At 44.2% G+C, this 27,243-nt stretch overlaps 1 protein-coding gene across 1 annotated transcript; it reads right to left on the reverse strand.

Annotated features, from left to right (window-relative positions):
• Positions 1-15,431: 15,431 nt before the first annotated feature.
• On the reverse strand, positions 15,432-20,613 carry LOC115782174 (G2/M phase-specific E3 ubiquitin-protein ligase). The gene is made up of 7 exons (XM_030732226.1): positions 20,485-20,613; positions 19,784-20,289; positions 19,275-19,585; positions 18,992-19,167; positions 17,265-17,437; positions 16,857-17,071; positions 15,432-16,435 (listed from the first exon to the last, which is right to left on the reverse strand). Exons 1-7 carry the CDS (start codon positions 20,605-20,607, stop codon positions 16,176-16,178), a joined length of 1,764 nt encoding a protein of 587 aa, XP_030588086.1. The 5' UTR covers positions 20,608-20,613; the 3' UTR covers positions 15,432-16,175.
• Between the last annotated feature and the right edge of the window lie 6,630 nt (positions 20,614-27,243).

Below are 27,243 nucleotides of genomic sequence, written 5' to 3' on the forward strand. Positions count from 1 at the left end.
GTACCTGACCGATGTAATTTATTGGCATGATTTAATACTAGTTTCCTCACAGGTGGTCACAAGATAAGGAATTTATTGATTTTTGTTTCTCAAGAATGTTTGGTTCGGAAATTTATTGATAGTCCCTAAGTGAACCTCCGCGCGAGAGAACAGGGAGCGGCAGAGAGTGGCTGGCTGAAATCTGAGTCCCTGAATCGGATCAACTGCGAGCTAGATGCCGCTAACTCTGCGGAGCTTGAATATCCAATATCCAACTTGAAACTAACTTCACCGCGGTCCTTCACTTTCGGAGCTCTGCTGTCTCTGCATTTAGCAAACAGGAGCGCGCCCCGCGGACTCCTCACCGGCTAGATCGCTGCTTTTATCGCTGCTTGCGCCTCTATTATTTCACTGCAATTTACAATCTACCACAGCAGGGAAAGTTCACAATGTGCACGTTTGATGTCACTAAGGTCATGCGCGCACTTGATTTCGCAGCTACAGAAATTGAAATGACAACCGGCATGAATGAGAAGAAGTAAGAAGAAAAACGAAGATCAAATGAAAATTTCAGGCATGCTTTAGCATGAGTGGATCATCGCTGACAAGTTTTTTTTTCATGCCTCCATTGTTCTGTGTGGTTTTACTCCTGTGCAGAGAATGTCAGCTGCTATTTTATGACGGTGTTTATGACGCGTTCTGTCTTCAGGACTTTGCTGCGCACCGTTTCCTGCTGTGTGACGCAGTGATGCACTGTCAGCTCACCTGTGCAGGTCTCCCTCTTCATCTTGTCCCGTATCTGTCCCACCAATCCGCTCTTTTCTCCGCATCGCGAGTGAGGAAAAGAGACAGATGGTTTACCTCCAATGTCAGCGTTCAGGTCTTTTGCCTCCCACCTGATTGGAAAATCCCTGTTTTCCACTTTTCGTTTGGTCATTTTTGGGGAGTCAGGCAGTTTAAATGTCACCAAAGTGCTGACCGATGTTTTTATCCGCTGATCATTGATCAATCGGCAATACGGAAAACGGGATAGCACAGTTCTTGCCGGCTGCCGGCAGCTGTTGCAGTGCATTGTGGGATTTGTAGTGTAAGTGGTGGAAGCACATTTATCAAGCTATATGAAATCATCTTGCTGGCCGTATAAAATTAGATCGTGGGCTGGAAGTGGCCCGCAAGCCTCGAGTCTGACACATTTGACATAGAGAAAAACTGCTGTACGGAAGTTAAAATGTGTAGATGAATTGTTAGTACGAAAAATTATTTCTTATCTGATTACTTGATTAATTGATGGAATAATCAAAACAATACTCGATTAATAAAATAGTTGCAGCCCTACTTGTATTCAGAAAGCCATAGTCAAACATTAGTTTTCAGCACCAGTGGAGCTGTGAAAGGCCTTCCAGAAAAATGACATGCACCTCAAGAAATGTAACTACAGGTTCACAAAGACTGTGATTAGGCTTTAGATGTGCTTTCTGGTTACATGTGTAGGCCCCGTCACTCAGTTAACAAGCAGGAGCAACTTTTAGTGGTTAGCATTAGCTTGCTAATTAGCATGGGGGGGGGGGGGGGCGTCCAAAATGTGTCCGCATACACCTCAGAAAGTATATAGCTGCGCCCCTGACTGTTATGATAAATGCCTATAATAACCAGATCCTGACATGTAAATATAACATCCGCAGGTTTTCTGGATTAAAATAGCATTTTTATATTCCATGATTTTTGTCAATTTTAAGTATTATTAATGACATCCTTTAAGACAAAAAACAAACAACATTTACACATTAAAATAAGAAACTGCAAAAGACACTTTCTTTAAGCAATGAAACTATATACTAAAATTACAGATCCATGTTTTATTACATACAGTAAAATTTTATGGTTAAAAGGGTTTAAAAAGAGCTATTTCCAACTTTTGTAAAGTGCTTTATGAATTAAATATATTATTATGACTAAGAAACAAGGGGGCCAAGAAGCACAAATGCAAACTGATGTGAAGACAGTGGACAAACAGAAGAGTCTGGGAGATCAATCAGTCTTTATTTGTATCAGAGTAGTTAGTACGAGGCAATGTAGTTAACTTTCCATCAACCCAGATGAAAGCTTCTGGACACATATATGCTTAATCACCTTCAAAATGACTAAAAGTCCAAATTTACAACTTATACAATACAAAACTCTGCACAGAATACATTATACAGGAGCACAAATGTTCCAAATGGCCTCAGACACTTAATCATATACAGCCGCTGTTCAGGCGACCATGCTGAGAATTATATGCATGCTATGGTCTTGCATGCCTGTTCATAGGTTCTGGCAGATATGTGAAGACTTATCCACATGGTTTAATTGCGGTATCCCAGTCTCACCCAAACTTACATCTTAGGTGATGTAAGTGAATTAGATATAGAAGCAAATACGTCACATTTAGTTCTTACTGCCTTATGCATCGCTAAGAAAACTATTCTCATGAATTGGAAATCAATAAGTGATTACTCACAATAGGAATTTACTTCTCTGGTCCCCACTGATCAATTCCATCCTTTAGTGGGGGTGATCGGCTATAGTTTCATCTCATCGTGGGCCTGGCAGGTGGCTGGGGGATTCGGGTGTCTGATGGCTCTTGTGGTTTCTGTGTGTGGGCCCTGGTTGTTGGTGGTGGGGGCTTGGGTGGATGTTCTTGTGGTCTTGGGGTGTGGGACCTGGGGTGCCCGTTGTGGTGGGTACTGACCCTGGGCCCTGTGGCCGGCCTCCTCCGTGGGGGGTCAGGGTGCGGGTCTGGGACACTTGCGCCTGGGATTGCCTGGTTCCTGGTGGGGTCCCACACTGCACTGGAGAGATATGAATCTCCTCAGTCACACCACCATGTGGGGTGGGTTGGCCTGCGTCGGGATGTCTGGTCGGCATTCTGGGATTCTGGGGTGCCCACAGATCCTGTAGCTGACACCGAATTGTGTTGGAGTGGCACCAAATCTTGTTGGAATGGCCGCCAGGGGGCAGAGTGTCTGCTGGGGTTAGGTGAGGGCTGTGAAGAGGAAGTCCTCATCTGCCTTCAGTCAGTAGCTCTGCCCTCATTTGTTTTCCTGGTGAGGTGTGGCGTTGGGTTTGTCGCAGGCTTCTGCCTTTAGACATTTGAGTAAGTCTGCCTGCGGGGATTTGTTTTTTTCCTTTCTCTGTGTATTAGTTGAAAGATTCTCATCTCACCATTTGCATTAAGGAGACGCACAGTTCCAGCAGCTGATATGATTCATCTTAAATAGCGCCCTTCTGGTAGTGGAACGAGGTGGGTTCACTTTCTGACTATGTGGGGTTTTTTGTTTATGCTTTGGGTTCAATGTTATTAATGTGTATTTTGTCATATTTTGGTTTGTTGGAACTGCTATGGGTTTTGTTTATTTGAGTGATTTCTTTTTTTGAGTTTAATTCTTTGTATTGTAATTGTAACCAATTCCCTTTTCCCTTCCTATTTTTATCTAAAAGTTTTCACGGTGCACAACAAAGATGTTGGAGCAAAATAAAGAATTAAGCACCTGTCGAGACTCTCCATTTTCATTGATCCAAGGACAGCTACAGATCCTGTGGGGGCATGGAGCGCTCAGATAAGGAAGCAGTGGTTTCCCATAAGGGGCCATGTGTATGGGTGTTGGGGTGATGTTTGTTGTTGTCTTCTGTGTGTGTGTCATGTTTGTGCCACATTTGTCTGTGGTGTGGGCAGGGGGTGCCAGCCTTGGGTGTCGTGGCGCTCTGAGGTTTAGTCACTTCTGGCCCTGGACCTGCCATCCCTGCCCTGCGGTTGGGTGTAGAGAACTAGGGTGCTTAATGAGCCAGAAGTTCACTGGCTCTCACACATGTAGGGTCTTTGGGGGGGGCTAGTGCCACAGTGAGTAGGGCCCCTCCCTTGGCTCTGCTCATTGGCTGCATGATGTCCTGTCCCTCCTTTTTAATTACATCATGAACTTTTCCATATTTTGTCGCATTACAACGACAGACATAAATATATTTCACTAAAATTTAATGTGAAAGACCAACACAATATCTACAAACAGAGCAAAATGAAAATTATTTTTAGGCGCTTTTCCCCCATCTCTCTCTTCTCTGGCTGCAAACACACACTGCACGAAAAGAAGCATATTCGTCCCCGTATACTGACGCGAGCGCCGCTAGTAAACGGCAGCTTTCGTCAGCATACGGGGATGTGCATTTTCGTTCGCCTGAGACGGAAATGGTCGTTTACGTACCACCAGAAGCAGCGGGGGGTAGAGGTACAGGGGGAGCCGGCCAGCGGGAGGTGTTAACGCCTCTACTTTACATATGAATAGCAGCGCTGCAAGCCGAAGCAGCGGCCACAGACCCACGTGGCTTCTCTGTCATTGGATGAAAAAAATGCCATCACAATTCAGCACTCACATGTGATTGGTTGGTAGATCTGTCCCTCATTGGCCTTTATAAAGACAGGCCTGGGTAAGCCCCTCCCTAATAAATAATAACCCAGTAATAAAAATTATTTTTAATTATTATTTCTGTGATATACCTTGTATGTTATGTTGTATTCATGCCATGCTAATAACCTCAACTAAAAGGAATTCAATTAAGAGAAAAATTGTGAGGCACAAGTTAGAATTTCTTTTTTTTTTTTATTTACGAAGCAATATGCACATACACACATCATATAATCCATATATATATATATATATATATATATATATATATATATATATATATATAAAGAAAACAAAAACATTATGACATATAATGCTTTGCTACTTCTGGGCCATGTGGTGGTGGCTTTCTCTCAGAGCATGGTCCAGCATACAAACACTTATGGTGCATGGTGTTGTATTTAGGGTGAGCTTCTAGTCTGTCTTGCAGTTTGGCTCAGAGGTCACTGAGCTCCTGGCTGGGGAAGCTTGGGGGTCTTAATCCAGCCTGACACGCCCTCTGAGACGCCATCCTCCTCATCCACATGAGGTCAGTGGTGACACCGTCCCAGAAGGCAACCTCCTTCACTGCCAGGACACTCGCCCTCACCTCCAGCAGCTGTTGACACAGAGCACACATTAAGTCATTATGAAACTATATGAAATATTGTGAAAAATCAGGAAACTACACTGAAAGTTTGAGTCTCTTGACTTTGAATGCACACATAGCAGATAAGACCCTGAATGCAAAAAAAAAAATTGATCAGCCCATCTTTGTCATCAAAAACAATGGTTATTTGACAAAGTACAAACTCCTGCATCCTGTGAATAAAAGACAAATGAACAAGTACTTTGAAAACATTTAACACTGATTAAAAGTATTTCAGTGATTTTGGTCATTAACCCTTGAGGCACCTTTAAATTGATTATACATTTTTTATCTTTAGGTCCCAAAATGTTACAGCTGCTGAAACTATAAACATTCAGTGTTAATTATTTTCACCTTCACTGCATCACCTTTTTATATACATTTTGGGTTGTTCAAAAGAAGCCAGATTTTATATAAAGTTAAAAAAAACAATAAGTAATATTTTCCAAAAATAAAACTGCATTTACAAGCTAACTACACAAATACAGCAGACCAACAAAACAATCCAACACGTCTTACCGGCTTCCTTCTTGCACGTCACCAGGCAGGCTTTTTAATGGCTGCCGCCGTTTCCGGACCGTGAGGCTGACTGTAGCGGAAGCTGCGGCGGACCGTCTGTAGGTTTTACAAGAAGCTGGAAAACATTTTTGTACATTGTAAATAAAGAGCATAAACACAGTGTATACATAAACATATCCAGGCAAAAAACACACACACAAACAACACCAATAGATACTTACACACAATTATATCACGGTCCACGCATTAGGAACACTCACACTCGCGTTGTGAGGCGAACACAGTCTGTGGAAAATAAAGGTGAAAATAAATAAGAGTAAAAACATTTTGAGTTCTTCTCTCCTCCACACATTGGATACTGCTGCTTTGTTTGATTTTTACCTCTGCAGAGGATCATACCGGCTTTTATTGGATTCGGAGTTGTGCAGGAACTGCTTCCTATAAGATGAAACCAAATAAAAATAAGAAACCAAATCACAATACGTCTGTCAGCTTACTGTGACCATTCCTCCACTCTTAGTATTTATGTTTTAGAAACGACCAAGTCTTACCGCAGTTTTCAGATTGTGCTGCCGTCTTTTCTTTGTTAGAGTCCAGAGCATCGAGTCTCTCCACAATAGACGCCATCTTGTCTTTAAGTTGCGAAAAAACAGGAGATAACCCACTCATTGCAGCCAGCAGCGTCTTCTCGTCTGCAGCGGGGCTGGTTGAAGCTGGCTGGTAGAGAGGCCCGCTTTCACGAGGAGCTTCTGGGGTGTTGAAAATCAGAGGTGGCAAAAGTACTGACATTCTGTACTTAAGTAGAAGTACAAGTACTTATGTTAAAAAAATACTTTAGTAAAAGTCGAAGTACTGGTTCAACTTCTCTACTTAAGTAAAAGTAAAAAAGTACAGGCTCTGAAATGTACTCAAAGTAAGAAAGTAAAAGCAGTTCTTTGGAGGATGTTTCTACCTGCTATTTTTGTGTAAAACAAACCGAACCTCATTATATATTATTGTAATAATATAAAATAGTACATGAGAATACAAATGTTATTCCAATCTAAATTTTAATTCTAATGAATGCACTCAGCTTGAATCTGTTATGTAGGACACAAACTGTGAAAGGGAATTTAAACACAGCTCTATTCTCTGTGTCCTCCATAGTAGAGGGTGACTGTGCCTCCACCTAAACACCAACATGAGGATACTCAGGGGTTACAGTGGGATTCAGAAGGTGGAGGAACCCTAAGATCAGCTGTAGTGGCTCTGCATGGGGAGAAGAATCACAGCTTTCTATTGTGAGCTGCAGTAAATGATGTTGGTGTGCAGGCTGTGATCAGCTGACCTGCTGCTGCTGCTGCTCTGAGGTTTACTGCTCTGTGAGGATGAACTGAAGTCACAAAATGTAACCCAGTATTTCACAGCTCTCTGAGCTGATCTCCATCCCCTACACTGACAGCATACAGGCTGTAGAAATGTTGGATTCAGTGAATGAATCTCAGCATCAGCAGCTTTGATTCAAACTCATCTCTGCTGCACTGATGTAACCTGTAACTCTGACCATCAACACAAAGTGCACCAACACAGAGCTTTACTGTAAATACAGTACAACAAGCTAACCTATTTATTACACACTAAACTGCAGTATTTTCATAGAATCTTTGAATTACACAAAGTCAGTATACTTCAGTTTGTTTTCCAGTCCTTACCTTTAAATCTAACCTCTCTTCTTCCTCTCCTGTCCTCTTTCTCCATCTCTGAGTGAACTTCTCTCTCTTTGCTCTCCCTGAAATACAGCAGCTCTTCTTTTAGCTAGCAGACACACTGTGTGACAAACTGCACACACTTTGTGTGTTTGCTGATATTTGTTGAGCATTTAGAAACGTTGCATTTACCTGCCACACGTTACTCCCTTCATGCTCGCTCCTCTTCAGTAGCGCTAGCTAAGCTGTTTATGTCCCGTGAGCACAACTTAAGGACTCGGTCCGGCCCGCTGTGACCCCTGATTATAGCGCTATAAATGATACATTAATTATATGGGTATTTAATCCCTTTGTACGAGATAAGCCCCGATGATGGAGGATACGCAGTACGATTGTCTCTAATGTGTTATTATTCCTCCGTTTAGGCTCAGATCGTTTGATGTTTGAGGCGCACTGACTGGAAATGCAAACTTCTCTCTGACGTTAAAAAGTAACGAGTCTGTTTGAAAATGTAAGAAGTAGAAAGTACAGATACTTGTGTAAAAATGTAGGGAGTAAAAGTAAAAAGTAGACAGAAAAATAAATACTTAAGTAAAGTACAGATACCTGAAAAATCTACTTAAGTACAGTAACGAAGTATTTGTACTTCGTTACTTCCCACCTCTGTTGAAAATATAGACGACCTCCATTGTCGTACCAGGAAAGCAGCGTAGACAAAGAACGCCATTCAGTTTGAACGGAAAAGAACGACCGCGCTGATTTCCTTTGGTCTTGCGAGACCTTCAGCGTGATCCCGCACGTGATCTGTATTGTCCAATCACAGGCGAGGAAGGTGCCACATGGAATTCAATTCATTTAATTTCAACTTAATTAAATTTTATTTATATAGCGCCAAATCACAACAAACAGTCACCTCAAGGCGCTATGTATTGTGGGTAAAGACCCTACAACAATACAGAGAAAACCCAGCAGTCAAAACGACCCCCTATGAGCTGGAAGACACACATCCACTGTCTGTTTTTTTTTTTTTTTTACATTTTTCTCATGAAGGTTTTGCTGATATCTCTTATGTACATCCATGTATAGCAAAATAAAAGTTTATATGTTTATATGTTTTCTTATTCCATCTGCCTTGGTAGTCTTTAATGTCATTAATGCATGTGAACATTCACTGAACGTTTATGGCAGTGTTCATGGGATGTTGTCTGAATGTTCAATGCTAGCTGGGAAGCCACTGCACAGAAGAGGATGATGGTGTGACAGACTTTTTGTTACAGTGAATTAGACTGAAAACTGAGTATGCTTTTCAATGAAAATAATGCTTGTAGTGTCACCAAAATCAAGTTATAGCCTTTGTTTATCTCCCTCAGTCCACTAAAGTTCAGGGTTCACAAAAAACTCCAAGACAGAAGCTCACAGACAGAAGCTCACAGACAGAAGCTCACAGCCTTATTGGAAAAAGGGACAAAAGCTGAAAACATCCAAAAGTATATTTCCAACTAGATAATACTAATTTATAAAATAGAATGACTTCTTCTGAGTTTAGTCTTGTTTGAATGTTTCGCTGTATAATTTATGCGTAGTCACATTGTAATGGAAAAAGGCTTAAAAGCTGATAATGTAAATTTTATTATATATATCTCAAAATAAAAATATGCTGCTTACAACTGTTGGGAGGGGTAGACCTCTGGAGAGTACTGGTGACCACTGGTGAGTAATTGATTTGCATTTGTATGACTCACAGAAACCTCCTTTACATATGAGAGCCTGCCCTATGCCTGAGGAGAGGGGGGGAGCTGAGGGAGCACTGACACAGAGAGTCCACGGCAGTTTCCCTACAGTTTACTGTTCTGGCCAAAGCCTCCTGCTGAGAGCCCTGAAGCTCAAGGCGCGCGGCAATATTACACGCAAGAAACTGTCGAAAAACCCACTTTTCATGCAGTGACAGGACCTTTTACATTTCAGTGATTTGGTGCCAGTACCAGCTTGTCAGCCATGCAGTTACAGGCCCACATCACAGGTATCACTCATTTAGGCTTTGTTCTGTTGACAAAAGAGCTTTGCTGCATACTGCCTGGAGTGTTAGTTGTAACACCTCCTGCAGATCCCTCCTCCAGACCCCTCCTCCTCCCTCCTCCCTCTGGTGTGAAGGAGATGACGTCCTGGGGCTTCATTTCTATCACAAGCTAATTTTACGAGAACTGCAGTATAAAAAAGTATGGAAAGATTTCACCTGGGGGAGATTTGTCCATATTGAGGGGGAGGTTGGACACCAGGGGTCTTTTTTAGGGTTGAACCTCAGTGGGTCTTCGGGCTCTGCCTCAGTCCTCCTCCTTGCCCCTCCTCCAACTTTGCTGGCTGAGTGTCCAGCGAACCTGAATTCCTCTTCCTGTAAGCGTGAGCGTGTCCTCTGCCCCTCCTCCCACAGCTGCGACTGATGTGTGTCAATCAGAGTCCTGGCGGCATATTTCCAGCTGGGCGCACAATTTATACGGTCAAAACTAGACATGGTACACTGTGCAAACATATAAATCACGATTTGGTAGCCTACACTATACTAAAAACATCACCAAACGTGAAATGAATGCTCCGTTATTTGCCGTTACGTTGCGCGTTTCTTGTGCGCGTCGCTATGAGGGGCCGTTAGGGACATTATTATTGAAACGCACTCACACACTACTGAAATGCGTTCACACACACTACTGAAACACTCTCACAAACACTACTGAAACACTCTCACACACACAACTGAAACGCTCTCACAAACACTACTGAAACGCTCTCACAAACACTACTGAAACACTCTCACAAACACTACTGAAACACTCTCACAAACACTACTGAAACGCCTTCCTGTTTACACGAAACGCCTTCCTGTTCATTCGAAACGCCTTCCTGTTTACACAAATGCTCTCACACACACAACTGAAACACTCTCACAAACACTACTGAAACGCTCTCACAAACACTACTGAAACGCTCTCACAAACACTACTGAAATGCGTTCACACACACTACTGAAACACTCTCACAAACACTACTGAAACACTCTCACAAACACAACTGAAACGCTCTCACAAACACTAATTAAATGCTCTCACAAACACTACTGAAACACTCTCACAAACACTACTGAAACACTCTCACAAACACTAATTAAACGCTCTCACAAACACTACTGAAACACTCTCACAAACACTACTGAAACACTCTCACACACACAACTGAAACGCTCTCACAAACACTAATTAAACGCTCTCACAAACACTACTGAAACGCTCTCACAAACACTACTGAAACGCTCTCACAAACACTACTGAAACACTCTCACAAACACTACTGAAACACTCTCACACACACAACTGAAACGCTCTCACAAACACTAATTAAACGCTCTCACAAACACTACTGAAACACTCTCACAAACACTACTGAAACACTCTCACACACACAACTGAAACGCTCTCACAAACACTAATTAAACGCTCTCACAAACACTACTGAAACGCTCTCACAAACACTACTGAAACGCTCTCACAAACACTACTGAAACACTCTCACAAACACTACTGAAACACTCTCACAAACACTACTGAAACGCCTTCCTGTTTACACGAAACGCCTTCCTGTTCATTCGAAACGCCTTCCTGTTTACACAAAATGCTCTCACACACACAACTGAAACACTCTCACAAACACTACTGAAACGCTCTCACAAACACTACTGAAACGCTCTCACAAACACTACTGAAACGCTCTCACAAACACTACTGAAACACTCTCACAAACACTACTGAAACGCTCTCACAAACACTACTGAAACGCGCTCACACACACAACTGAAAAGCGCTCACAAACACTACTGAAACACTCTCACAAACACTACTGAAACGCCTTCCTGTTTACACGAAACGCCTTCCTGTTCATTCGAAACGCCTTCCTGTTTACACAAAATGCTCTCACACACACAACTGAAACACTCTCACAAACACTACTGAAACGCTCTCACAAACACTACTGAAACTCTCTCACAAACACTACTGAAACGCTCTCACAAACACTACTGAAACGCTCTCACAAACACTACTGAAACACTCTCACAAACACTACTGAAACGCCTTCCTGTTTACACGAAACGCCTTCCTGTTCATTCGAAACGCCTTCCTGTTTACACAAAATGCTCTCACACACACAACTGAAACACTCTCACAAACACTACTGAAACGCTCTCACAAACACTACTGAAACGCTCTCACAAACACTACTGAAACGCTCTCACAAACACTACTGAAACACTCTCACAAACACTACTGAAACGCGCTCACACACACAACTGAAACGCTCTCAAACACTACTGAAACGCCTTCCTGTTTACACGAAACGCCTTCCTGTTCATTCGAAACGCCTTCCTGTTTACACAAAATGCTCTCACACACACAACTGAAACACTCTCACAAACACTACTGAAACGCTCTCACAAACACTACTGAAACGCTCTCACAAACACTACTGAAACACTCTCACAAACACTACTGAAACGCTCTCACAAACACTACTGAAACGCTCTCACAAACACTACTGAAACGCTCTCACAAACACTACTGAAACGCTCTCACAAACACTACTGAAACACTCTCACAAACACTACTGAAACGCGCTCACACACACTACTGAAACGCTCTCACAAACACTACTGAAACGCGCTCACACACACAACTGAAACGCTCTCACAAACACTACTGAAACGCTCTCACAAACACTACTGAAACGCGCTCACAAACACAACTGAAACGCTCTCACAAACACTACTGAAACGCGCTCACACACACAACTGAAACGCTCTCACAAACACTACTGAAACGCGCTCACACACTACTGAAACGCGCTCACAAACACTACTGAAACGCGCTCACACACTACTGAAACGCTCTCACAAACACTACTGAAATGCTCTCACAAACACTACTGAAACGCCTTCCTGTTTACACGAAACGCCTTCCTGTTCATTCGAAACGCCTTCCTTTTTACACAAAATGCTCTCACACACACAACTGAAACGCTCTCACAAACACTACTGAAACGCTCTCACAAACACTACTGAAACTCTCTCACAAACACTACTGAAACGCTCTCACAAACACTACTGAAACGCTCTCACAAACACTACTGAAACACTCTCACAAACACTACTGAAACGCCTTCCTGTTTACACGAAACGCCTTCCTGTTCATTCGAAACGCCTTCCTGTTTACACAAAATGCTCTCACACACACAACTGAAACACTCTCACAAACACTACTGAAACGCTCTCACAAACACTACTGAAACGCTCTCACAAACACTACTGAAACGCTCTCAAAAACACTACTGAAACACTCTCACAAACACTACTGAAACGCGCTCACACACACAACTGAAACGCTCTCACAAACACTACTGAAACGCCTTCCTGTTTACACGAAACGCCTTCCTGTTCATTCGAAACGCCTTCCTGTTTACACAAAATGCTCTCACACACACAACTGAAACACTCTCACAAACACTACTGAAACCCTCTCACAAACACTACTGAAACGCTCTCACAAACACTACTGAAACACTCTCACAAACACTACTGAAACGCTCTCACAAACACTACTGAAACGCTCTCACAAACACTACTGAAACGCTCTCACAAACACTACTGAAACGCTCTCACAAACACTACTGAAACGCTCTCACAAACACTACTGAAACACTCTCACAAACACTACTGAAACGCTCTCACAAACACTACTGAAACACTCTCACAAACACTACTGAAACGCTCTCACAAACACTACTGAAATGCTCTCACAAACACTACTGAAACGCGCTCACACACACAACTGAAACGCTCTCACAAACACTACTGAAACGCGCTCACACACACTACTGAAACCCTCTCACAAACACTACTGAAACGCTCTCACAAACACTACTGAAACACTCTCACAAACACTACTGAAACGCGCTCACACACACTACTGAAACGCTCTCACAAACACTACTGAAACGCGCTCACACACACAACTGAAACGCTCTCACAAACACTACTGAAACGCTCTCACAAACACTACTGAAACGCGCTCACACACACAACTGAAACGCTCTCACAAACACTACTGAAACGCGCTCACACACACAACTGAAACGCTCTCACAAACACTACTGAAACGCGCTCACACACTACTGAAACGCGCTCACAAACACTACTGAAACGCGCTCACACACTACTGAAACGCTCTCACAAACACTACTGAAATGCTCTCACAAACACTACTGAAACACTCTCACAAACACTACTGAAACGTGCTCACACACACAACTGAAACGCTCTCACAAACACTACTGAAACGCTCTCACAAACACTACTGAAACACTCTCACAAACACTACTGAAACGAGCTCACACACACAACTGAAACGCTCTCACAAACACTACTGAAACCCTCTCACAAACACTACTGAAACACTCTCACAAACACTACTGAAACGCGCTCACACACACAACTGAAACGCTTTCACAAACACTACTGAAACGCGCTCACACACACTACTGAAACGCGCTCACAAACACTACTGAAACGCTCTCACAAACACTGCTGAAACGCGCTCACACACACAGCTGAAACACTCTCACACACACTACTGAAAACCAGAGAATTTCGTGTGAACAGGAAGGTGTTTGGTGTCAACAGGAAGTCGTCTGAAGGAACAAAAACAGCACTTCAAAACATGGCTAACACCACGCTGATGTCTACTAACAGCCTACAAGCAGCCTAAGTGATCAATATATTGGCCTTGTGACCATCTAAACACTGTTGTGTGGCATCAACCTATTGTTGCGACCACAAATGTGGACATGCTTGACAGCTCCATCAGAAGAGAAGTGTGTGTCTGACAATACCGCTACTACAATGACATTTCATCTGATCCTCATCATTTTTCACATATATTTTTTGTTGTTTGAGGTGAGAGCTAATGAAGAGGATGTTGAAAATTTTTTTAGTAGTGCTCTACAAGTTATTGAGTCTCTGCAAAGTGAAGATTCAGACCATTTCAGGCAAGAGAGGCTTTTTAGAGTTTTAGATGAACATACACGAACTCTATCTGTGTTTCTTGCTGCTGTGTCTAGATATGATCCTAATAATAGGGTTGTCATGAACCTACTGGGATCTTTGTATGCATGCTTTCGCAGCTTACTTCATGAATATGAGTCTAGACAGAGATCTGCTGATTTGACCCAAAATTTGCTACCTCCAACAACCTTGAGTGGCCATCCTGGTCGGCCACAATACATTATATCTGCAGAACAGATTTCTCACTTTCTGGCTATTGGCATGACATGGCAGAGAATTGCATCATGCTTTGGAATAAGTCGGAGAACCCTGTACAGACACAGACAAACTTTGGGAGTTGAACCATTAACATATGCAGATATGTCAAATATGTCAACTGAATAGTCTTGTGACAGATATCCTGCAGAACACTCCAAATGCAGGGGAAGTATGTTCTTGGAAGTCTGAGATCTCGTGGCTTAAGAGTTCAGCGCTGGAGGGTCAGACAAAGCCTACATGAAGTGGATCCTATTGGGCGCTCGTTTAGACATAATAAAAAATTATAATAAAAAAAACATTATAATCTAGGAAATAAGCAGTAAGCTTAAGTGCCAGGTAAATGTATTTCAGAAAAAAAAAATCCAATTTCAGTATCTCGAGTGTGGTGTTCCTTAAGTATAAAATGGCATCTCAAAGATGTGCATAAATTCAAGTTCAGAATTTCACTATTTCATAATATACATAAACATATTGGACTGTAATAATGTTTCTGATCTCTCAACAGGCATTTTGATGGCAACCACAAGCTGGTTAGATGGCGCTTGGTCCTGCATGGCTGTGTTGATGGATTCAGCCGAACTATCATATACTTACGTTGCTTACCGAACAACAGGGCCTCAAGTGTCTTGTCATTATTTTTGGAAGGAATACAGAACTTTGGTTTACCCTTAAGGGTCAGGTGTGATCATGGTATGGAAAATATACAGGTTGCTCGTTTTATGTTACAGAGAAGGGGATTAAGCAGTGTTATTACAGGTGTTTCAGTACATAATCAAAGAATTGAAAGGCTATGGGCAGAACTCAACAGAGTTGTATCAAGACACTATTAATATTTTTAACTTTATGGAAGAACATGGTATTTTGGATTCACTGAATGAGCTACATCTTTTTTGTCTGCATTATGTTTATTTGCCAAGGATTGAACGGGCTTTAACAGAATTTGTCAGCCAGTGGAACAACCATGGGCTCTCTACACAAGGAGGACAAACACCTCTTCAACTGTGGCATACAGGTGTGACAAACGGTGTCAGAATCCAGCCATTTATAAATGACATTTTTCACGTTGATAATGATTATGGCATTGATGAAGAAGGGCCATTACCAGAACTTCAAACAAATAATAATGTTAGAATTCCAAATATTGACATCAACATTAATGAGACCCAAATGAACATTATTGAGCAAGTTAATCCACTTGAAAATGATGGAAACCATGGAATAGATGTGTTTTCTTCACTTCTACATTTTCTACAGTGAATAACAAAATGTGCATTGTTTTTTACATTACTTTGTAAAAGCATTTTTCTAAAATTTAAGAAAACATTTCTTATCAATACTGAAGAACAATCATTGTAAACCTCTTTAAAACTTACCTTCACTGATACAGGTGATTTGGGAAATATGAAGAGCATAAGAACTTAATACTCAAATTATTTCTAGCAACAATATACATTAGCATATTATTTAAAATACAACTAACAAATTTTGGACTTTTTGGTTTGTTTTTTTAAGAGAGGCTGAGACAAGTACAAAAGCTGAGAAACAGAACCTCGTACAGCATTATGTGTTCATACCCTGCCAAAACCATAAGTGTTACCTAATGCAAAATCAAACTTCTCCTTAAACAAGTGATATGAAACATGCAGTGGCAACCTAATGCAGTTAACACATGTGTTGGCAAGAGGGAAAATTGGTGCAGAGGAGAAGTCGTCATCTCCTTTATGAATAAACTCAATGGATGGTGCTGGAGAAAAGCCAATAGGTGGCACCGCAGTTGCTCCTGTTGCAAAGGCCAATATCTTCTGTAATTTGGAAGGTCCTTCTTCCTCTGTGTACACAATAACAGAAAAGGGAAAAAAATTATAAGGGTTAGTGATCCACTTATTGTCTATATAGTTGCTCATTTGTTCTACACTGTCATTAAGTATTAACCTAAAGTAAGAACCTGAATGAATGTTGTAGCAATGACTTTAGAACATGCTTTTCATCTTTCTACAGTCTCAAGGAACAATGTAAAAATGTTGCTTTAACCAAGTGGTTAATTAAGTTTAAGCTTTATTGTTATAATTATGTTATGTAAACTTAAAAAAAATTTGAAATGCTATAAAGATATTTCTAAAAACTATAAACAGTTGCATCAGAATCAGAATCAGAATCAGAAGGTTTTTATTGCCATATGGGTGAACAGGTTCACAGCATTAGGAAGTTTTATGAAGGAAGAGTTTATTGTATAATAAATTACCAATTACCTTCTGCATCCTGGAGGTAATCTCTCCAGAAGGTGACAACCATCTCCTCAGCAGCTCTCTTGTTGCTCCCTTCTGGAGATAGATGAATGCTAAACAGATCATCCACCTGGTCAGCAGTCAGTGTACGCTGCTCATAGCAGAAGAGGGGGCGAAAGCTCTCTGGATGACTTCTGATTTTCTCTAGAACCCCTAGAGTTTTTAGACCTTCACAAAACCTGCATACACAACACAGTGAAAATCATATGAATTTGTAGTATTACTTGAAGGTTTCTAATTTACTTGTGTATTATCAATTTGACACAGTTAGTACCATAACCAAAGTTAGTATCAAACCAGTACCGGGTTGGCTAATTAGAACAGTTCTGACCCTTTTCTGATTAACCTTGACAAACATCTAACACACAATACCTGTGAAATGGACCTTGAACCCTGTGGATGACCTGGAACATGACAATGTTATGTATCAGCAGATCCTTGTCTCTTATTGACCGCATAGGCCTCAGGCATCCTGCATTAGCCAAGTAGTCAAAAAGAGGTTCCTTTGACTTCTCAAGGTCCTCAAGGGTTGTACTTTGAGATACCTAGCATACAAAGAACAGCAGAAGTGCTTGTTATGAAAGCTACTTGTTAGTCTTATTTCTTTCCAGTCTTAGTAGGAACCCAGCCAATACAGGTGTTCACAATTACATTATGTCCAAGGGTCCATTGCAAGTCGCAGGGCTGCACATTTCTTTGAAATGATCACAATGTGTTAAAAAGAAGACAAAGTATACTCTATGATAGGTTCAGATCATTTTAATAACTCAGAGAACAAACACACAACTCTTTTGAACTTGCGCAAGGAGGAGAGATCTGTTCCTTGAACTCAGCTCGCGGCTGAGCGGAAGTTATCCGTCCTGAAGGACCGCTTCCTGCGCAGCGCTTTTATTTGGACTTTCACAATAAGATCACATGGGTTACACCAAACGCAGTTTACAGCATGTAATAAACAACATTCTTGGCTTTTTCCTTACCATATATGGTCGTAAGCATACTGTGACATGTGCGCATGTAACATGGCGTATACGAGACATGTATCCTATATGTGTTCTCTGCAGGCTTGAAACAGCCTGCAGGTAACTACAACTTACTTTGTAAGAAATGTCACCACCTGTTCCCATTTCAAACATAAAAACAACACTCATATGTACATAAAACAACTTATAGAAAATATACAAACAGAAGATATGATAATTTATAATAAACAGAATGGAATTTATACCATAACTCCAACACTCTATACCACGGATCCTCACATCCAGGCCTTGAGAGCCTGCAGGTTTTAGATGTGTCCCTGATCCAACACACCTGAATCAAATGGCAGAATTACCTCCTCAGTATGCAGTCATGTTTTCCAGAGTCCTGCTAATGACTTCTATATTTGACTCTGGTGTATTGAAGCAGAGACACATCTAAAACCTGCAGGACAGTGGCTCTCGAGGCCTGGATGTGAGGATTTCTGCTCTCTACTCTACCTTTTTCTGCTGAGTTGTAGTTTAATACAAAAAGACATCTTGAAAATGGGCATTCAGCAACGAGCACACTGAACTAGAATAACATTGACTTTCAAAATTTAAAACTGCAAAAGCAAACTGTAATGCAAACCATTTATAATGCTATATAACATGCAAACCATTTATAATGCTATATAACATATTTAAAATAAACACACACTGCAGCACGGTGGCGCAGTGGTTAGCACTGCTGCCTCACAGTTAGAATAACATCTGGAAGGCCTGGGTTCGATTCCACCTTGGCCCAGGCCTCTCCCTCTCTCTGTGTGGAGTTTGCATGTTCTCCCCGTGCTTGCGTGGGTTTCCTCCGGGTACTCCGGTTTCCTCCCACATTCCAAAGACATGCACTTACTGGGGTTAGGTTAATTGGCTACACTAAATTGCCCATAGGTGTGAATGACAGCGTGAATGTGTGTGTGAAAGGTTGTTTGTCTCTGTGTTGGCCCTGCAACAGGCTGGCGACCTGTTCAGGGTGTACCCCGCCTCTCGCCCTATGACAGCTGGGATAGGCTCCAGCCCCCCCGCGACCCTGAACAGGATGAGCGGAAGCGAATGGATGGATGGATGGATGGACACACTGACCTTTTTGACTTTTTCAAAGAGTTCAGGGTCAGCTATGTCTTCGATAACTGGATTTGCTGAACTGCCAACCAGAAGAGAAAATACTGTTGGTGACAGGAAGTTTGGCGGTGGACCGCCATGTACCAAGCTTACTGCAATGGCCCTGCCAGCAGTGTAGTACCAGTCCTCTCTCAGAGCTGCAAAACAACAGAACAAAAGGAAAAGTGTAATTGAGATTTTGCATGTAAAAATTAATTAGAATTATATAGTTTACATTATTTAAAAGAAAACTAAAACACATTACCAGTACTGTCAAGAGCCAAGTTCTTGCAGTTTTCTTTTCCCCCAAGCATGGGTGACCTGGCAATGGTGTCCGTCAACAGCCTCAAGAATTCCCTCCTTGGCCCCCCTAAATCAACCCCTTCCTCATTTTTGCCCATATAATCTGAGAATTTTACACGGATCATCAAGTTGGGATCATAAGATAGCCTTTGGAAACCACGCAAGGCTCCCTCCCACACAGCAGAGCGATTTATATTAAATTTGCACTGCTGTTTTGTGCTAATCTTACTGGACAGTTCCAGCAGTATCTCTTGCACTGGGACCTTTTCAGCACTAAAAAGGCAAAACACAAAGTAAAAAATAAATCATACACAGTCATGAAACACAATTTGAGAAACTGATTTTAAACAACCACTTAAGCCAATATATGTATGTCAATACTGATTCAAAGCCAAAACTATATAATGATCAGACAACTCTGCTACTGTATAATCATGACTCAAGCTCAAATTCTGTGTGTTTGCTACTCACATGTGGCTCTCCAAGCTGGCAATTATAGCTTGATTTAAGTCCTCATCACCGGATGACTCGCCAGAAAGCGATGCCACAAGAGTTAAATATGAAGAGTAATCTTCATCATTAGCACTCGTGACAGGGACATCACCACTCCTTGCCATGAAGCCTTCGCTATGACTGCTTGTACCAGGGTTGCCTTCACTTCTTGCCATGTAGTCTTTATCACAAATGCTACTGCCATCACTTACTTGCTTTCCTCTTAGCCTTTTACCAGAACTCCTGGCAATACTGTTGGTGCTAGTGCCATCTTCATCATCGCTGCTAGTGACAGGGTTGTAACCTTTAGCATGACTGCTAAACCTTGTAGTAACCCTGCTAGTGGCTTGGGTGCTCATGCCTGCTTGGATTTGTGGACCCCCAACTTCAAAACAGTCATCATCACTGCCTCTGGTAGTTGTACACCTGCTTAATGCTGATCTGGAGCTGATGTGAGAAAGTTCATTGTCTTCCTCTGAGTCACTCTTCAGCAGAGAAAGACCAAAAATATATATTAAACGCAAGTAATCATAGTCATAATTTACATTTAAGCAGATTAAATAAAATAAAACTCCAGTCTAATTTCTCCCAAATATTCTTTTTGAATCAATATTGCGACGAGGAAAATTGTAGACATTTGTCTATATAACCAATATTCACTTACACAAATAGAAACTTACTAAAAGTGTCCTTGATGGCCTTACATAGAGGGCTTTGGTTTTAAAAACCTTTGGGATCAGCATCCCATTCAGCTCCTGACGGTCTTGGAGCTTTGGAGACACCAGCTTACTGCCACAAGCCATTAGAAAGCCAAGGCTACAAAAAAACAGGGATATTATAACATAAATGGCTATGTAGTTAAACATTTTGTAGCAGATTGTTGTGTATGTGTGTACTGTTTATTTTGTTTATAGTGCATCAAAGACTTTAAAAATGCTAGACATATTCTGTATGTTTTAAATAAGAGTCATTGCAATTTTTAAACTTGTTTACTTTGGTATATTCTGTGTAGGTAACTGTGTAGGTTATTATATGAATACATACAGTAAAGGTTAAAAAAAATTTTTTACCTAACATCCTCTGGAATGCGTTCACCAAAGCCATCCTTAATGTGCTGCACTATAGTTTGGTAGTCCCAGGCCTTCTGGAATTCAAAAGCACTTAGGATGTGCCCATGTTTGTGTAACCATAATTTTGAGCCTTGTTTGCACACTACTTCCCATGATGGATTTGGAAGCAGTATAACATCCTTGTTGAAATGGTCATGCTGCTGTGCCCTAGCTCTGAAATGCAAATATAACTGTTAGCCATCACTGGCAGTTAATGTTGTCTAACAATACAGAGACACAGACAGCAAAGACCTATCCAAACCTCTATAAGCAATATTATTTTGATTACATGCATTTTTTTTAATGTATGCCTGTCAACATATAGTTCATGCTCCCTAATAAGGACAGGGATAGGTTCACAAGTCACTCCCTTGGTGGGCTGATAATGAGTGACACACTGTTAATACACTATATTGGCAACTGGGAAATGTAATGAAAATTTGTCATTATGAAAATATTTCCCACTAAGCTAATAAAGTACACTAAAGTTTAGCTTTACTAATGCGTTGCTCCAGTGCAATCTGGGATTTCGCGTTTAAATTGTGGTGTCTGTACTGCTCTGCTAAACTATATATGCATATATGGTCTCTTTCTTTTAGGCCTTATTGATTGTGTAAAAAGAAGTAACCTGAGCTTTAAGGTTTGGCCTCAGGCCAGAAAGAATGCAGAGCGCCTCTTTTAGGTCTCTGGCCTTCCATATAAGGGATGCCCATATGTTCAGATCAGTGGCGGATGCTGGTCTTTCAAGGAGGGGAAGCTCAATTTCGGCCTACACCATAAAATGTGTCAGTTTATTTATACAGCAGCACTCGCTGGACAGAAACTGCGATAGAAGTCAGAAAGAGCGATAGAAGTCAGTCTCCAAACACAAGCAGCTACAAAAAAAAAAACCCCACCAGAAGTAGAAGCTCGATTTGTCGCTAGTCGTTTTTTTTTTTTTTTTCGCTAGTCGTTTTTAACAAAGAAAATGCCGCTAAGTGGATTAGGAAAGTCTCCGGTTCAACTCAAAACAAATGCTCCCACGGATGTTTACACCAAAGATCGCTGATTCGCTCATTTCGCTGTCAATCAAAAAGGGATTCACTCTCAGACAGATCATCCAATCATCATGCAGAAGCTGAGCGTCCGGGCCAGCCGAGGCCAGCCCACTGCCCCATAGACCCCCAGAGATGCTGAGCGTCCGATGGGCGGGACAAAGCCCAGCATTTATCCAATGACTCGTCTCGTTTCACTGCTTTCTTTGCTTCGCTTTTGAACTCTGTAGACGCTCAGCGTCCACACTGTTTAAAGCGCTGAGAAGCTGCGGGAATGAGTGAGAGGAAAGCCGCGTCGTTACCAGTGATAAGAAGCTGATTCTGAACAAAAGTTGAGCACGTTGTTGCGCATATTTAGTCAATGACATGTACACACAACAGTATATATCTGACCACTTATTTTTTGACATTTTAGGGGAAGCTGAGCTTCCCTTGCAGTCTTAGAGCAATCGCCTCTGGTTCAGATGTAGGATGAAGCTGTTTTCATAGCCATATATGGAAAGTTAGGAGTTTGGGGGTTTTGACCACCCCTATATAACCTTTGTTCTTCCCTTGCTGAGTCGAGTTTGGATCAATTGGCTGTCCTCTCCCAGATGTCTCTCGTCTGTTTTGATATTGTCTTTTTGTAATAAACTTTGTATATATGCATTAAGACTTTGTCAGCGAAGGATTTCTTCAAACACAACATTATGGCATCAAGATCAAGAAACAACAAAATAAAAGGAAAAAAGTACTGCTGGTGTTTTTGAAAGAGCGCAGTAAAGATTACGTGTAAGAAGTGAGAAATGTAAAAACGAACCCCCTAAGATATGTATTTCTGGGAGTTCCTTTATAAGGACGCCTATTATAGGGAGAATATTTTAAACAAGCCCACAAACCGATTTACTAATTTTTTTTAAAGCATGTCATTATTACGCTATTTGAGGATAGCACGTTGGCGCTATAGCCTGTTTAGTAAAGCTGACCCATTAATCCTAAAAATATCAAATTTCAGGCACGTATTATTAGGATATGCAAGTTTTTACACACACACACACACACACACACACACACACACACACACACACACACACACACACACACACACACACACACACACACACAAAAAAAAAATGTGTAACTACCTTTTTCTTCTGGTGCCTGATGTCCAGTTACCGAAGCACTGCTGAACTTGATAACGTGGTGCACTTTCTCTCCTGACTGTAGACGTTGACATGGGCAAGCTGCTACGCTGACGAGAGGGAAACAGGGATGCTAGATGGCTATCCAGCGTATCCACACTCGTAGTTGCAACAACCGGTTGCTGCCCCACGGCAGTTGCATTCGACAGTGTTCTGAAGGTCTCTGCTGAGGCCAATATATTGTTAAGTAATGCGGCTGCTTCGCTTAGGTTGCTCGTATGCTGTTGAGTAGACATCAGTGTCGTGTTAGCCGTGTTTTGGAAATGCGCTCTTTTTTTTTTGTCTTTCAGACGACTTCCTGTTCACACCAAACCCTTTCCTGTTGGTTTCCAGTAGTGTGTGTGAGAGCATTTCAGTAGTGTGTGTGAGCGCGTTTCAGTAGTGTGTGTGAGCGCGTTTCAGTAGTGTTTGTGAGAGCGTTTCAGTAGTGTGTGTGAGCGCGTTTCAGTAGTGTTTGTGAGAGCGTTTCAGTAGTGTGTGTGAGAGCGTTTCAGTAGTGTTTGTGAGAGCGTTTCAGTAGTGTGTGTGAGAGCGTTTCAGTAGTGTGTGTGAGTGCGTTTCAGTAGTGTGTGTGAGAGCGTTTCAGTAGTGTTTGTGAGAGCGTTTCAGTAGTGTTTGTGAACCAAACCAAACCATAAGAGTCCAAACAGGAGTCAAAAACAGGTCGGGGAGCCCACCGGGAAAGGAACATGGGCCCCAAAAACAAAAAAAAACAAAAACACAGGACCAAAACAAAAGGCGACGGCACAAGGCCGGAAACAGTGCAAGGAAATGCCCCGACCAAGAGCAAAAACAAACCAAAAATAGCAATCGGCAGGGGATAAACAGTCGAAACAAAACCCAGGCGAAGTGGCAAAACAGTTCAGGAGGTCTGCTGGGACCTCCAAGGCGGAAAACAGACAGTTCAGGGGAGTCCATGTGAAAACCAAAACAAAAATACACAGTTCAAGGAGGCCGACCGCACTCCCAGCGGCGGCGACGAGGAGACAGGACTGGAGGCCGACCGCGCTCCCAGCGGCGGTGACGAGGAGACAGGACTGGAGGCCGACCGCGCTCCCAGCGGCGGCGGCGGCGATGAGGAGGAGGAGTCACTGGAGGCCGACCACGCTCCCAGCGGCGGCGGCGACGAGGAGCAGGCACTGGAGGCCGGCCGCGGGGCATGCGGCGGCGGAGACGATGAGCAGGCACTGGAGGCCGGCCGCGGGGCATGCGGCGGCGGAGACGAGCAACCCCGGGCTCTGGTGGGGAACCCTCGGGCGGCGCGGAGCGCTCGGACTGAGCGGGACCCCCTGGCGCGGAGTGCTCGGACTGAGCAGAGACCCCCACCGGCTCGGACTGAGCGGGACCCTCTGGCTCGGAGCGCTCGGACTGAGCGGAGACCCCCACCGGCTCGGACTGAGCGGGACCCCCTGGCTCGGAGCGCTCGGACTGAGCGAAGACCCCCACCGGCTCGGACTGAGCGGGACCCCCTGGCTCGGAGCACTCGGACTGAGCGGGACCCCCTGGCTCGGAGCGCTCGGACTGAGCGGGACCCTCTGGCTCGGAGTGCTCGGACTGAGCGGAGACCCCCAACAGCTCGGACTGAGGTTCAGGACTCCCCGGCTGCAGTGCAGGGCGCACAGCCGTCTCCTCCGACGACTGGGGCTGCTTAGCAGGGCATAGTTCAGGTGAGTCGGATGGTGAGAATGATGGCGACAGGGGAGCTAACTGGGACTCTGACTCAGAGACCAGAGACTCTACAGCAGTCGATGGGGAAGACTGGGGCTGAGACAGAGAAGCTGCTGAGACTGACACTGGGGACGCTAAGGGAATCAAATTTACAGAGGGAGCAGGAGCCGACGGGGACGGAGCGGAGGCTAGAGCTAGAGCTGACTGAGGACGAGGGAGAGCGGGCAGCGGCACTGCTGAAGGCCAAGATGCTGTAGAGGGCCGGAGTGCCGGCTGGGTGGTCGTCATCCTGGGCAGCAGGGGCTGCTCAGGGGACAGTTTGGGTGTGTCAAACGACGGCTGCCTGGAAGCAGGCCGGGAGACGACTGGCTGCGTGGAAGCAGGCCGGGAGACGACTGGCTGCGTGGAAGCAGGCCGGGAGACGACTGGCTGCGTGGAAGCAGGCCGGGAGACGACTGGCTGCGTGGAAGCAGGCCGGGAGATGACTGGCTGCGTGGAAGCAGGCCGGGAGCTAGGGAGATCTGGCTGCGTGGAAACTGACCGAGAGCTAGGGAGATCTGGCTGCGTGGAAGCTGACTGAACACTACGGGGAGCAGTCTGCGTGGAGACTGACTGAGAGCTAGGAAGAGCTGACACTGGGCAAGCTGACATTACCGGAGCTACCGAGGGAGCCGGAGCTGAGGGAACTGGGACCAAAACTGAAGGAACTAAGACAGGAGCTGAGGGAACTGAGACTAAAGATGGAAAAACTGCAGATGAAGAGACCAAAACTGAACTGACTGAAGGGTCCAAGGGGATTACGGAGCTAACTGACGTTAAAGCGGAGGGAGCTGACTGAGAGGGCACAGAAACAGCTGACACCGGGGACCGAGGAAGAGCGACTGGAGCTGACAGAGACTGAGAAGGCTGGGAGTGAGCTGGCGCTACAGCTGGCTGAAAAGGTGGCTGTGACCCTGACTGTGACTGGGACCATGTGGAGCGTGGCTGAGGCTTGGGGCCAGCTGCTGCTGGTGACGGAGAGACAGTCTGAAGAGGCGCTGCAGACGACACGGAAGACTGCTGCGAGGGCTTGGACCTGGCTGCCCCCACCCGCGGAACAGGAACGGGTGCAGGGGTCAGCCCGTCCGTGGCTGCCCCCACCCGCGGAACAGGAACGGGTGCAGGGGTCAGCCCGTCCGTGGCTGCCCCCACCCGCGGAACAGGAACGGGTGCAGGGGTCAGCCCGTGCGTGGCTGCCCCCACCCGCGGAACAAGAACGGGTGCAGGGGTCAGCCCGTCCGTGGCTGCCCCCACCCGCGGAACAGGTACGGGTGCAGGGGGAGCTGGAGCTAAGGGAGCTGGAACAGGGTGAGCAGAGGGAGCTGGAGCTACAGCTGACTGGGAACACTGCGACTGAGGGGGAGCTGGAGCTACAGCTGACTGGGAACACTGGGAAGAAGCTAAGGGAACTGACAGGAGTGACTGAGAGGCTGCAGCAGTGGTCTGTGGTGCTGGCTGTAGGTGAAGGGTGGTGATTACAAAGTCTTTCACTAACCCATGCAAGGAGTCCAACAGCCAAGGGAAACTGGCAATCAGGTCTTGAAGCCTGGTGGTGATGGCTTCCTGTTCCTCCTTACACGGGTCAGATAACACGTCCAAGCATAATCGGTCCACTCTTTGGATCAGAATTTTCCTGCTCTCCTCTGAGAGGGAGGAAGCAGCAGAGTACATGACGTCATGAACAGGAACAGTCACTTTCGGGAACAGAACAGACTCACTCACTGTGTCGGTGGGCTGAAGTTGCTCTTTATTTTGCTGAGAGGCAAACTTCCACCCCACGGAAGCGGGCTGAAGACTCGGCTGTGCAGTCGGCTGGGATAGCCGCGGCGTTATACCACGCGGCGCCGGAAAAAACTCCTCCCGCAGCTGCCGGGAATCCCTCCTCCTCCCTTGCTGCTCCGTCTGTGAGAGGGAAGAGGGGCGAGCCAACGGAGAGGCAGGTGAGGGAGCGGCCGGCGCCAAAAACAGTCCGCCCACGCGGCAGACCTGCGGTTTAGGCGGGGGCGGTGAGCGGCGTTGCCGGGGACTGTTCAAAAAAGCTGGTCCCCCCAGCGCCAGGCGAGTGCCGTTGTAGCGGCCGGAGCTTGCAGGGTCTTTAGTATGGTCGCGTCGTTCTGTCATGGCCGGGGAGGAAACGAACGAGGAAGGGCAAACATGCAGGACTCCGGAGACTGGCATAACTAAAGGCATTTATTTATGTAAGGAAAAACAACTACAAACAGCTTAGAAGGGAGACGACGGGCAGACACAACGAGCACGGGAACACACGGCACACAACGTCACACGCAGGCACAATAACATCATAATAACAGAACTATACATGAACATAAACACTGGGCCACCGGCCCAGGACCATGACAGTTTCAGTAGTGTGTGTGAGCGCGTTTCAGTAGTGTGTGTGTGCGCGT

The sequence above is a fragment of the Archocentrus centrarchus genome, chromosome 6 (genome assembly GCF_007364275.1).
Source record: "Archocentrus centrarchus isolate MPI-CPG fArcCen1 chromosome 6, fArcCen1, whole genome shotgun sequence".
Taxonomy (NCBI): Eukaryota; Metazoa; Chordata; class Actinopteri; order Cichliformes; family Cichlidae; genus Archocentrus; species Archocentrus centrarchus.